Here is a 14,687-nt window from a genome sequence, read left to right on the forward strand (position 1 = left end):
TTATGTTTGACACCCCTGCAGTAGTGTTTTGCAAATTGTGGTTTGAGGCCTCTTGGGGAGGTTACAGTGAGTGACAGCATGGGAGATTTTCCTTCTTTGTGTCTAGTAAGAACAATATCCAAGCATGCATAGATGTGCTAGTTTTGTATTCAGACAAAGATTGTTGTGTTTTTCTGAGGTTCTTCTTACCTGCTGACAGTTTCGGCTAACACTTTGAGTTTTGTCAGAGCGATTGTAGCTTCCTGTTGTGACATGTTTAAGATCAGCTTTTAAAAAAAAATAAAGTTCCCCAGCCCTGCCATATCTTTTCTCCGCCCTTGATCTGGCACCCTGGAAAGATATGGCCGGGTTTCGGAACTTTATACTATACATGTTTCCATACAACTTATATCTTTAACAACTTTATATTGACAAAATCTCCTGCTGGTCCCACTATGGACTGGACTCTCACACTATTGTGTTAGATCCACTATGGACTGGACTCTCACACTATTATGTTAGATCCACTATGGACTGGACTCTCTCACTATTATGTTAGATCCACTATGGACTGGACTCTCACACTATTATGTTAGATCCACTATGGACTGGACTCTCTCACTATTATGTTAGATCCACTATGGACTGGACTCTCTCACTATTATGTTAGATCCACTATGGACTGGACTCTCACACTATTATGTTAGATCCACTATGGACTGGACTCTCTCACTATTATGTTAGATCCACTATGGACTGGACTCTCACACTATTATGTTAGATCCACTATGGACTGGACTCTCACTATTATGTTAGATCCACTATGGACTGGACTCTCACACTATTGTGTTAGATCCACTATGGACTGGACTTTCACAATATTATGTTAGATCCACTATGGACTGGACTCTCACACTATTATGTTAGATCCACTATGGACTGGACTTTCACAATATTATGTTAGATCCACTATGGACTGGACTCTCTCACTATTATGTTAGATCCACTATGGACTGGACTCTCACTATTATGTTAGATTCACTATGGACTGGACTTTCACAATATTATGTTAGATCCACTATGGACTGGACTCTCTCACTATTATGTTAGATCCACTATGGACTGGACTCTCTCACTATTATGTTAGATCCACTATGGACTGGACTCTCACACTATTATGTTAGATCAACTATGGACTGGACTCTCACACACTATTATGTTAGATCCACTATGGACTGGACTCTCACTATTATGTTAGATCCACTATGGACTGAACTCTCACTATTATGTTAGATCCACTATGGACTGGACTCTCACTATTATGTTAGATCCACTATGGACTGGACTCTCACTAGTATGTTAGATCCACTATGGACTGGACTCCCACTATTATGTTAGATCCACTATGGACTGGACTCTCACACTATTATGTTAGATCCACTATGGACTGGACTCTCACACTATTATGTTAGATCCACTATGGACTGGACTCTCACACTATTGTGTTAGATCCACTATGGACTGGACTTTCACAATATTATGTTAGATCCACTATGGACTGGACTCTCTCACTATTATGTTAGATCCACTATGGACTGGACTCTCACTATTATGTTAGATCCACTATGGACTGGACTCTCACACTATTATGTTAGATCCACTATGGACTGGACTCTCACACTATTATGTTAGATCCACTATGGACTGGACTCTCTCACTATTATGTTAGATCCACTATGGACTGGACTCTCACTAGTATGTTAGATCCACTATGGACTGGACTCTCACTATTATGTTAGATCCACTATGGACTGGACTCTCACACTATTATGTTAGATCCACTATGGACTGGACTCTCACACTATTATGTTAGATCCACTATGGACTGGACTCTCACTATTATGTTAGATCCACTATGGACTGGACTTTCACACTATTATGTTAGATCCACTATGGACTGGACTCTCACACTATTATGTTAGATCCACTATGGACTGGACTTTCACAATATTATGTTAGATCCACTATGGACTGGACTCTCACACTATTGTGTTAGATCCACTATGGACTGGACTTTCACAATATTATGCTAGATCCACTATGGACTGGACTCTCACACTATTATGTTAGATCCACTATGGACTGGACTCTCACACTATTATGTTAGATCCACTATGGACTGGACTTTCACAATATTATGTTAGATCCACTATGGACTGGACTCTCACACTATTATGTTAGATCCACTATGGACTGGACTTTCACAATATTATGTTAGATCCACTATGGACTGGACTCTCACACTATTGTGTTAGATCCACTATGGACTGGACTTTCACAATATTATGCTAGATCCACTCGACACCGGTCGGCCGGGGGGGCCCCCACATTTGCGGTCCCCTCAAGGTTTCTCATTGTATCCCATTGGGTTGAGTTTTTCCTTGCCCTAATGTGGGATCTGAGTCGAGGATGTCCTTGTGGCTTGTGCAGCCCTTTGAGACACTGGTGATTTAGGGCTATATAAGTAAACTTTGATTGATTGATTAATTGACAGATAGACCCAATGTTGATCTAGAGGAGGAGTCACCAACCTTTTTGAAAGCAAGAGCTACTTCTTGGGTACTGATTAATGCTAAGGGCTACCAGTTTGATACACACTTAAATAAATTGCCAGAAATAGCCAATTTGCTTAATTTACCTTTAATATATATATATATATATATATATATATATATATATATATATATATATATATATATATATACATATATATAAATGGGTATTTCTGTTTGTCATTCCGTCATACATTTTTTTTCCTTTTACGGAAGGTTTTTTGATGAAAAAAACACTTAATTGAATGGTTTAAAAGAGAAGAAAACACGCAAAAAATGAAAATAAATTTTTAAACATGGTCTATCTTCAATTTCGACTCTTTAAAATTCAAAATTCAACCGAAAAAAATGAAGAGAAAAACTAGCTATTTTGAATCTTTTTGAAAAAGTTAAAAAAAAGAATTAATGGAACATCATTAGTAATTTTTCCTGATTAAGATTAATTTTACAATTTTGACGACATGTTTTAAATAGTTTAAAATCCAATCTACTTTTTGTTAGAATATATAACAAATTGGACCAAGCTATATTTCTAACAAAGACAAATCATTATTTCTTCTAGATTTTCCAGAACAAAAAATTTTAAAAGAAATTCTAGAGACTTTGAAATAAGATTTAAATTTATTCTACAGATTTTCTAGATTTACCAGGAATTTTTTTATGAATTTTAACAATAATAAGTTTGAAGAAATATTTCACAAATATTCTCTGTCGAAAAAACAGAAATTAAAATGAAGACTTAAATTAAAATGTATTTATTATTCTTTACAATAAAAAAAATACTTGGACATTGATTTAATTTGTCAGGAAAGAAGAGGAAGGAATTTAAAAGGTAAAAAGGTATTTGTGTTTAAAAATCCCAAAATAATTTTTAAGGTTGTATTTTTTTCTCTAAAAATGTGAAGTGAAGTGAATTATATTTATATAGCGCTTTTCTCTAGTGACTCAAAGCGCTTTACATAGTGAAACCCAATATCTAATTTTTACATTTAAACCAGTGTGGGTGGCACTGGGAGTAGGTGGGTAAAGTGTCTTGCCCAAGGACACAACGGCAGTGACTAGGATGGCGGAAGCGGGAATCGAACCTGAAACCCTCAAGTTGCTGGCACGGCCGCTCTACCAACCGAGCTATGCGTCCTGTTATGATTAATAATCGATTAATAATAATCAGCAATAAGCTATTAATAATCATTACAAATAAGAATTGCGATTAATTCTAAAATTTAACAGCTGTGATCTACATCAATAGTAAAATGATAATACTGCTAAATAATATTTTTTACATTTTTTTTTTACCAAAACCTTTTGGGGTCTCTTTTTTCATACTTATATCCATCCATCCATCCATCCATCATCTTCCGCTTATCCGAGGTCGGGTCGCGGGGGCAGCAACCTAAGCAGGGAAGCCCAGACTTCCCTCTCCCCAGCCACTTCGTCCAGCTCTTCCCGGGGGATCCCGAGGCGTTCCCAGGCCAGCCGGGAGACATAGTCTTCCCAACGTGTCCTGGGTCTTCCCCGTGGTCTCCTACCAGCTGGACGTGCCCTAAACACCTCCCTAGAGAGGCGTTCGGGTGGCATCCTGACCAGATGCCCGAACCACCTCATCTGGCTCCTCTCGATGTGGAGGAGCAGCGGCTTTACGTTGAGCTCCTCCCGGATGGCAGAGCTTCTCACCCTATCTCTAAGGGAGAGACCCAAACACATTTGGGCCGCTTGTACCCGTGATCTTATCCTTTCGGTCATGACCCAAAGCTCATGACCATAGGTGAGGATGGGAACGTAGATCGACCGGTAAATTGAGAGCTTTGCCTTCCGGCTCAGCTCCTTCTTCACCACAACGGATCGATACAACGTCCGCATTACTGAAGACGCCGCACCGATCCGCCTGTCGATCTCACGATCCACTCTTCCCCCACTCGTGAACAAGACTCCTAGGTACTTGAACTCCTCCACTTGGGGCAGGGTCTCCTCCCCAACCCGGAGATGGCACTCCACCCTTTTCCGGGCGAGAACCATGGACTCGGACTTGTATTGTATACTTATATTGTATTGTTTTTTTTTTTAAATAAAAATATCAAAATGTGAACCAAAAATTTGGACACAATCAAATTCAGATGAATGTTTTTTTTTTTCCCTGGTTCAGACTCTTCGTGATTTCCAGTATGTCGACCGCGACGGCAGAGACCAAGGGGCCAATGTTCGAGAGAAAGCTCGCCAACTGGTGTGTCTCCTTCGGGATGATGAGCGCCTTCGCCAAGAGCGGAGTCAAGCTCTGAAAACCAAGGAGCGCATGGCGGCTGGAGGCACTGGTGGAGGAGGAGCAGCAGCAGCCGCCGCCGCCGGGGGAGGAGGTGGAGGAGGTGGGATGTATGGAGGAATACCACCTTCTTACCACCCGGGCAGACGAACAAGCCAGCCCAGCATGGCTGTGCTATACGGGGAAGATGTTATTCGCTCCAGGGGTTCTCCGTCCTCTTTTAATTGTGAGTCTTGAGTCTAACTCCTGATGCTGCTCCGTGATACATGTCTCCCAGATGCTGCTGTGGCATACCTACTTTGCATCAACCTCACACCACCTCCCTGTTGACTCTCAGCAGCCTCATCCTCATCTCCTCGGGGTGCCTCGGACCTGGAGCAGGCTCGACCGCAAACCAGCGGGGAAGAGGAGCTCCAACTCCAGCTGGCCTTAGCTATGAGCAGGGAGGAGAGTCAGAAGGTACGACATGCTCATAGACCGAGGCCACAGGTGTGTCATATAGTCCAGTGCAGGGGTCACCGACCTTTTTGAAACCTAGAGCTACTGATTAATGCAAAGGGCTACTAGTTTGATACACACTTAAATAAATTGCCAGAAATAGCCAATTTGCTCAATTTACCTTTAATAAATAAATCTATATATCTAAAAAAAAATGGGTATTTCTGTCTGTCATTCCGTCGTACATTTTTTTTTTCCTTCAATGTCAATCAATCAATGTTTATTTATATAGCCCCAAATCACAAATGTCTCAAAGGACTGCACAAATCATTACGACTACAACATCCTCGGAAGAACCCACAAAAGGGCAAGGAAAACTCACACCCAGTGGGCAGGGAGAATTCACATCCAGTGGGACGCCAGTGACAATGCTGACTATGAGAAACCTTGGAGAGGACCTCAGATGTGGGCAACCCCCCCCTCTAGGAATAAACATATTTGTTTATCGGTTCCAGCTGATATACAAATATGTGAATGCAGCTTGTATTTACAACTCCGTACAGTAGATGGCAGTGTAACTCTGCTTCTTAACACACAGGTATCAATACTAGTGATTGTTGTTGCAAACTATGTCATGTCAATTAGAATGTACAAAACTCAAAGCCAGTGAAGTTGGCACGTTGTGTAATTCGTAAATATCAATCAATCAATCGATGTTTATTTATATAGCCCCAAATCACAAATGTCTCAAAGGACTGCACAAATTACGACTACAACATCCTCGGAAGAACCCACAAAAGGGCAAGGAAAACTCACACCCAGTGGGCAGGGAGAATTCACATTCAGTGGGACGCCAGTGACAATGCTGACTATGAGAAACCTTGGAGAGGACCTCAGATGTGGGCAACCCCCCCCCCTCTAGGGGACCGAAAGCAATGGATGTCGAGCGGGTCTAACATGATACTGTGAAAGTTCAATCCATAGTGGCTCCAAGACAGCAGTGAGAGTCCCGTCCACAGGAAACCATCTCAAGCGGATCAGCAGCGTAGAGATGTCCCCAACCGATACAGGCGAGCGGTCCATCCTGGGTCCCGACGAGCGGTCCATCCTGGGTCTCGACTCTGGACAGTCAGTACTTCATCCATGGTCATCGGACCGGACCCCCTCCACAAGGGAGGGGGGGACATAGGAGAAATAAAAGAAGCGGCAGATCAACTGGTCTAAAAAGGAGGTCTATTTAAAGGCTAGAGTATACAGATGAGTTTTAAGATGAGACTTAAATGCTTCTACTGAGGTAGCATCTCGAACTGTTACCGGGAGGGCATTCCAGAGTACTGGAGCCCGAACGGAAAACGCTCTATAGCCCGCAGACTTTTTTTGGGTTTTGGGAATCACTAATAAGCCGGAGTCTTTTGAACGCAGATTTCTTGCCGGGACATATGGTACAATACAATCGGCAAGATAGGCTGGAGCTAGACCGTGTAGTATTTTATACGTAAGTAGTAAAACCTTAAAGTCACATCTTAAGTGCACAGGAAGCCAGTGCAGGTGAGCCAGTATAGGTATATATGTATGTATATATGTATATAAAGGTATATACAGTACAGGTATATATGTATGTATATATGTATATAAAGGTATATACAGTACAGGCGTAATATGATCAAACTTTCTTGTTCTTGTCAAAAGTCCTTTTACGGAAGTTTTTTGTATTCCATTGGGTTGAGTTTCTTCTTGCCCTGATGTGGGACCTGAGCCGAGGATGTTGTTGTGGCTTGCGCAGCCCTTTGAGACCTTTGTGATTAAGGGCTATATAAGTCAACTTTGATTCTTTGCTTGATTGATTGATTAACTGAATTTAAGAAAAATTCACAAAGACTGGTGATGTGCTTACAGCTGCTGTAATGTTGATAATAACACAATGCCATCCCTGCAGGAGAAGCGCTGTCGCCAAGGAGATGAGTCCCTGCTACGGAAGGTCCTGGATGAGAGCAGGAGAGAAAACCAGTCAGGGACACAGGAGGTGAGTATGAAAACATTTGTGCCTGCTACACATACTTGCCAACCTTAAGACCTCCGATTTCGGGAGGTGGGAGTTGGGGGGGGCGTGGTCGGGGGGAGGAGGCATGGTTGGAGCGGGGGGCGTGGTTAAGAGGGGTGGCGTATGATTCACCAACTCGAGTATTTCATATATATTTCATATATATATATATATGTATGAAATACTTGACTTTCAGTGAATTCTAGCTATATATATATTCATTTTTTTATATATATCAATCAATCAATCAATGTTTACTTATATAGCCCTAAATCACTAGTGTCTCAAAGGGCTGCACAAACCACTACGACATCCTCGGTAGGCCCACATAAGGACAAGGAAAACTCACACCCAGTGGGACGTCGGTGACAATAATGACTATGAGAACCTTGGAGAGGAGGAAAGCAATGGATGTCGAGCGGGTCTAACATGATACTGTGAAAGTTCAATCCACAATGGATCCAACACAGTCGCGAGAGTCCAGTCCAAAGCGGATCCAACACAGCAGCGAGAGTCCCGTTCACAGCGGAGCCAGCAGGAAACCATCCCAAGCGGAGGCGGATCAGCAGCGCAGAGATGTCCCCAGCCGATACACAGGCAAGCAGTACATGGCCACCGGATCGGACCGGACTCCCTCCACAAGGGAGAGTGGGACATAGAAGAAAAAGAAAAGAAACGGCAGATCAACTGGTCTAAAAAGGGAGTCTATTTAAAGGCTAGAGTATACAGATGAGTTTTAAGGTGAGACTTAAATGCTTCTACTGAGGTGGCATCGCGAACTGTTACCGGGAGGGCATTCCAGAGTACTGGAGCCCGAACGGAAAATGCTCTATAGCCCGCAGACTTTTTTTGGGCTTTGGGAATCACTAATAAGCCGGAGTCCTTTGAACGCAGATTTCTTGCCGGGACATATGGTACAATACAATAGGCAAGATAAGATGGAGCTAGACCGTGTACTATTTTATACGTAAGTAGTAAAACCTTAAAGTCACATCTTAAGTGCACAGGAAGCCAGTGCAGGTGAGCCAGTACAGGTATATATGTATGTATATATGTATATAAAGGTATATACAGTATAGGTATATATGTATGTATATATGTATATAAAGGTATATACAGTACAGGCGTAATGTGATCAAACTTTCTTGTTCTTGTCAAAAGTCTAGCAGCCGCATTTTGTACCAACTGTAATCTTTTAATGCTAGACATGGGGAGACCCGAAAATAATACGTTACAGTAGTCGAGGCGAGACGTAACAAACGCATGGATAATGATCTCAGCGTCTTTAGTGGACAGAATGGAGCGAATTTTAGCGATGTTACGGAGATGAAAGAAGGCCGTTTTAGTAACGCTTTTAATGTGTGCCTCAAAGGAGAGAGTTGGGTCGAAGATAATACCCAGATTCTTTACCGTGTCGCCTTGTTTAATTGTTTGGTTGTCAAATGTTAGAGTTGTATTATTAAATAGAGTTCGGTGTCTAGCAGGACCGATAATCAGCATTTCCGTTTTTTTGGCGTTGAGTTGCAAAAAGTTAGCGGACATCCATTGTTTAATTTCATTAAGACACGCCTCCAGCTGACTATAATCCGGCGTGTTGGTCAGCTTTAGGGGCATGTAGAGTTGGGTGTCATCAGCATAACAGTGAAAGCTAACACCGTATTTGCGTATGATGTCACCTAGCGGCAGCATGTAGATGCTGAAGAGTGCAGGGCCAAGGACCGAACCCTGGGGAACTCCACACGTTACCTTAACGTAGTCCGAGGTCACATTGTTATGGGAGACACACTGCATCCTATCAGTAAGATAAGAGTTAAACCAAGACAGGGCTAAGTCTGACATACCAATTCGTGTTTTGATACGTTCTAATAAAATATTATGATCGACGGTATCGAAAGCAGCGCTAAGATCGAGGAGCAGCAACATAGATGACACATCAGAATCCATCGTTAGCAATAGATCATTAGTCATTTTTGCGAGGGCTGTCTCCGTGGAGTGATTTGCCCTGAAACCGGATTGAAAGGTTTCACATAGATTGTTAGACGCTAAGTGTTCATTTAACTGCTCCGCAACAATTTTTTCAAGGATTTTTGAAATAAAGGGAAGGTGAGACACCGGTCGGTAATTTACCATGAGGTCAGGATCGAGGTTAGGTCTTTTAAGAAGAGGATGAATAAGAGTTCTACAAAATTTGCAGGCAACATACCCCTTCCCCTTCGAACTCTCCGGGATAAACTGAAATTCTTGTTTCCATTCGTTTTGGAACTTGCAAGCGTATTTCTTAATTTTGCTCGTCGACGGTGTAAAGATTGGGTTGGAGTCAATAACCAGACGACGTGATGAAGTTGCGTCTCTTTACTGCGGCGTGGCGCAGTGGCAGAGTGGCCGTGCGCAACCCGGGGGTCCTTGGTTCAATCGCCACCTAGTACCAACCTCGTCACGTCCGTTGTGTCCTTGGGCAAGACACTTCACCCTTGCTCCTGATGGGTGCTGGCAAGCGCCTTGCATGGCAGCTCCCTCCATCAGTGTGTGAATGTGTGTGTGAATGGGTAAATGTGGAAGTAGTGTCAAAGCGCTTTGAGTACCTGGAAGGTAGAAAAGCGCTATACAAGTACAACCCATTTATTATTTATTTTACTGTGGGCTTCAGAACAGACTCCTTAACGCAGGGGTGTCAAACTCAAATACAGAGTGGGCCAAAATTGAAAACTGAACAAAGCCGCGGGCCAAGGTTGAACAAATTAAACTTTTATAAGGGACCCAAACAAGTTTTGCATTGAACATTGAACAGGCAAGGCTTATATAACTTTATAGTGACATGCAAAATCGAGTTTCAAATTATAATAATAATAATTAAAAAATACAGTGAGGGTTGGACTCCGCCAAGGCTGTCCTTTGTCACCGATTCTGTTCATAACTTTTATGGACAGAATTTCTAGGCACAGTCAAGGCGTTGAGGGGTTCCGGTTTGGTGACCGCAGGATTAGGTCTCTGCTTTTTGCAGATGATGTGGTCCTGATGGCTTCATCTGACCGGGATCTTCAGCTCTCGCTGGATCGGTTCGCAGCCGAGTGTGAAGCGACCGGAATGAGAATCAGCACCTCCAAGTCCGAGTCCATGGTTCTCGCCCGGAAAAGGGTGGAGTGCCATCTCCGGGTTGGGGAGGAGACCCTGCCCCAAGTGGAGGAGTTCAAGTACCTAGGAGTCTTGTTCACGAGTGGGGGAAGAGTGGATCGTGAGATCGACAGGCGGATCGGTGCGGCGTCTTCAGTAATGCGGACGTTGTATCGATCCGTTGTGGTGAAGAAGGAGCTGAGCCGGAAGGCAAAGCTCTCAATTTACCGGTCGATCTACGTTCCCATCCTCACCTATGGTCATGACCGAAAGGATAAGATCACGGGTACAAGCGGCCCAAATGAGTTTCCTCCGCCGTGTGGCGGGTCTCTCCCTTAGAGATAGGGTGAGAAGCTCTGCCATCCGGGAGGAACTCAAAGTAAAGCCGCTGCTCCTCCACATCGAGAGGAGCCAGATGAGGTGGTTTGGGCATCTGGTCAGGATGCCACCCGAACGCCTCCCTAGGGAGGTGTTTAGGGCACGTCCAACCGGTAGGAGGCCACGGGGAAGACCCAGGACACGTTGGGAAGACTATGTCTCCCGGCTGGCCTGGGAACGCCTCGGGATCCCCCGGGAAGAGCTAGACGAAGTGGCTGGGGATAGGGAAGTCTGGGCTTCCCTGCTTAGGCTGCTGCCCCCGCGACCCGACCTCGGATAAGCGGAAGATGATGGATGGAAAAAATATCAATGGCATATCAAATAAAATTTAAATACAAATTTAATGCCTCTTTTCTATTTGCAGCCTTCTGAGGTAAATATCAAAATATATTGTAGCGTCCCGAAACAGTTAGTGTTGCAAGGGGTTTTATGGGTATTTGTTCTGTTGTGTTTATTTTATGTTACAGTGCAGATGTTCTCCCGCAATGTGTTTGTCATTCTTGTTTGGCGTGAATTCACAGTGTGGCGCATATTTGTAAGTGTTAAAGTTGTTTATACGGCCACCCTCAGTGTGACCTGTATGGCTGTTGAACAAGTATGCCTTGCATTCACTTATGTGTGTGTAATAGCCGCGTATATTATGCGAGTGGGCATGCACGCTGTTTGTATGGAGGAAATGCGGACGTGACGACATATTGTAGAGAATGCTAAAGGCAATGCCTTTAAGGCACGCCCTCAATATTGTTGTCTGAGTGGAAATCGGGAGAACGCTTGCCCCGGGAGATTTTCGTGAGGGGCACTGAACTTCGGGAGGATTGGCAAGTGTGAGAAATTGCGGTGTTACAGCGGCACCGCTGCTGTGTAATAACGGCGGGCCAGCTGTAATGTTAATTTGATATTGCCTCAAGGGCCAAATTAAATTACACCGCGGGCCAGAGTTTGACACCCATGCCCTAATGCATGTTCCTTGACTGCACTTAAATGTAGAATATATTTACATTCTATTCTATGTACAGTAGATAGCAGTATTGTCCTGTTTAAGAGGGTCACAACATTGAGTCGGTCTGCATGGAGCTGTAGGGGGCGGGGTCTCCGGCTCGGCCTGAATTTCGGGAGATTTTCGGGAGAAAAGTTGTCCCTGGAGGTTTTCGGGAGAGGCGCTGAATTTCGGGAGTCTCCCGGAAAATCCGGGAGGGTCGGCAAGTATGCTGCTACAAATGTGTGGGACCGTAGGAGCGTGTGCATTGGCATGTATGTGCGCTTTGTTGAATGTGGACTTACTTGTGTGGCCAAGAGGGATGAGGCAAAAAGACATGGATCAGCATAATAAAGCTGCATGGAGAGAGAGCGCCTGCTGAATGATAACAAGTTTATTGTTCTTAACCTTGAGCTTGACGTGACATTTCCATCAATGCAATCTTCCTCTGGGGTTGCGAGGCGGCCCCTTGTCTCATTGGCGGGTTCACCAGCCACACGCCGGTGTGCAGATTGGTGGGGCGCCACGTGGGTATTTTGTTTTTTTAATTTTGAAATAAGGCTTAAAAAAAAAAAATAAAAATAAAAAAACAAATGCTTCACGGTGGCAGAGGGGTTAGTGCGTCTGCCTCACAATACGAAGGTCCTGCAGTCCTGGGTTCAAATCCAGGCTCGGGATCTTTCTGTGTGGAGTTTGCATGTCCTCCCAGTGACTGCGTGGGTTCCCTCCGGGTACTCCGGCTTCCTCCCACTTCCAAAGACATGCACCTGGGGATAGGTTGATTGGCAACACTAAATGGTCCCTAGTGTGTGAATGTGAGTGTGAATGTTGTCTGTCTATCTGTGTTGGCCCTGTGATGAGGTGGCGACTTGTCCAGGGTGTACCCTGCCTTCCGCCCGATTGTAGCTGAGATAGGCACCAGCGCTCCCCACGACCCTGAAAGGGAATAAGCGGTAGGAAATGTATAGATGGATGTTGAAGCTCTCAAAAAGACAATTTAGTCGTAGAGACCACCACAATGACCAACACCAAAGCGCAGTAGGCCCAAGTATTCATAAAGCAACAAATAATTAATTTAACTAATATATGCAGAACTGGGCAGCACAGTGTAAGAGGGGTTAGTGCGTCTGCCTCACAATACGAAGGTCCTGCAGTCCTGGGTTCAAATCCAGGCTGGGGATCTTTCTGTGTGGAGTTTGCATGTTCTCCCCGTGAATGCGTGGGTTCCCTCCGGGTACTCCGGCTTCCTCCCACTTCCAAAGACATGCACCTGGGGATAGGTTGATTGGCAACACTAAATTGGCCCTAGTGTGTGAATGTTGTCTGTCTATCTGTGTTGGCCCTGTGATGAGGTGGCGACTTGTCCAGGGTGTACCCTGCCTTCCGCCCGATTGTAGCTGAGATAGGCGCCAGCGCCCCCCGCCACCCCAAAAAGGGAATAAGCGGTAGAAAATGGATGGATGGATGGAAAAAACAAATGCACAAGTAATAGATCTAAAAAGATCCACATACCACAAACGAAATAGCGTTTGCAAACTATAAAATTGCGGGGCGTATATTAGTTGGTGGTGATCTACTAAGATTGCATGTGCACTTGACGAGTGCAAAAGTGGTGCAGGCCACCATATTTAAATGATGATTTGGTGTGGACCATTGGCACCAATCCCATGAGTGTTTCAGGGCCCGAGCACCCACGGACAAGCCCGAGCACCCACGTGGGATTGACGGCAACTTTCATTCTTTTACATTATTTTTTGAAAAATCAATCCTGTTGTTAATTTCGTGGCGTGTTTGGTCCGTTTCACAGAATAAAAGAGTCACAAATCAAATAGTCTCTAATTAACATAATCTAACCAAGGTTTTATTGTGCCCGAAAATAAACTGACACAATCATCTTGAATTGGAACACCATCCATCCATCTTCTTCCGCTTATCCGAGGTCGGGTCACGGGGGCAGCAGCCTAAGCAGGGAAGCCCCGACTTCCGTCTCTCCGGCCACTTCGTCCAGCTCTTCCCGCGGGATCCCGAGGCGTTCCCAGGCCAGCCGGGAGACATAGTCTACCTAAAGTGTCCTGGTCTTCCCCGTGGCCTCGTACGGTTGGAAGTGCCCGAAACACCTTCCTAGGGAGGCGTTCAAGGTCTCATCCTGACCAGATTCCCGAACCACCTCATCTGGCTCCTCCCGATGTGGAGGAGCAGTGGCTTTGCTTTGAGCTCCTCTCGGATGGCAGAGCTTCTCACCCTATCTCTGAGGGAGAGAACCGCCATCCGGCAGAGTAAACTCATTTCAGCCGCTTGTACCCGTGATCTTATCCTTTCAGTCATAGCTTAAAGACCGTGACCAAAGGTGAGGATGGGGACGTAGATCGACTGGTATATTGAGAGCTTTATCTACTGGCTCAGCTCCTTCTTCACCACAGCGGATCAGGAACACACTGCCCTCAAGCGAATAAAGGGCATACTTACTCACCAGTCATACATGTCACACTAAAAGTGGCAGTATGAACAATGCCAACACTGTCATAAACATGTGTCACATAGTGAAGCCACACGACAAACATATTTTGGAAGAATATTTGCACCGCAACACAACATAAACACGACAGAACAAATTCCCAGAATTCCCTGCAGCATCAACTCTTCCGGGACACTGCAATATAAACAAACGCCATGGGTGGATCTACGCCTAACATCCACTGTAATGATACCACATACAAAAGCGTAGCTAGTCGATACTACTATGATTACATCGATATTTTTTAACATCACAAAATCTTTTTTAAAAATTTTTTTTAATCTATTTTATGTTTATAAACTCAGGAAATATGTCCTTGGACACATGAGGACTTTAAATATGACAAGTCTCCACCGCATCGCAGGGCCAACACAGACAAC

The 14,687-nt window shown here is 44.3% G+C and overlaps 1 protein-coding gene across 2 annotated transcripts in view; it reads left to right on the top strand.

Annotated features, from left to right (window-relative positions):
• Positions 1 to 14,687, top strand: part of epn3b (epsin 3b) — a 71,565-nt gene that overhangs the window by 37,017 nt on the left and 19,861 nt on the right. Inside the window, exons 5-7 of one of the 2 annotated variants that reach the window (XM_061881264.1) lie at positions 4,735 to 5,074; positions 5,186 to 5,307; positions 7,223 to 7,309. In XM_061881264.1, the coding sequence (XP_061737248.1) occupies positions 4,735 to 5,074; positions 5,186 to 5,307; positions 7,223 to 7,309 (549 nt within the window). The remainder of the gene's footprint in view (positions 1 to 4,734; positions 5,075 to 5,185; positions 5,308 to 7,222; positions 7,310 to 14,687) is intronic. The other variant, XM_061881265.1, reaches the window with a different exon arrangement.

This window comes from Nerophis ophidion, linkage group LG20 (genome assembly GCF_033978795.1).
Source record: "Nerophis ophidion isolate RoL-2023_Sa linkage group LG20, RoL_Noph_v1.0, whole genome shotgun sequence".
Taxonomy (NCBI): Eukaryota; Metazoa; Chordata; class Actinopteri; order Syngnathiformes; family Syngnathidae; genus Nerophis; species Nerophis ophidion.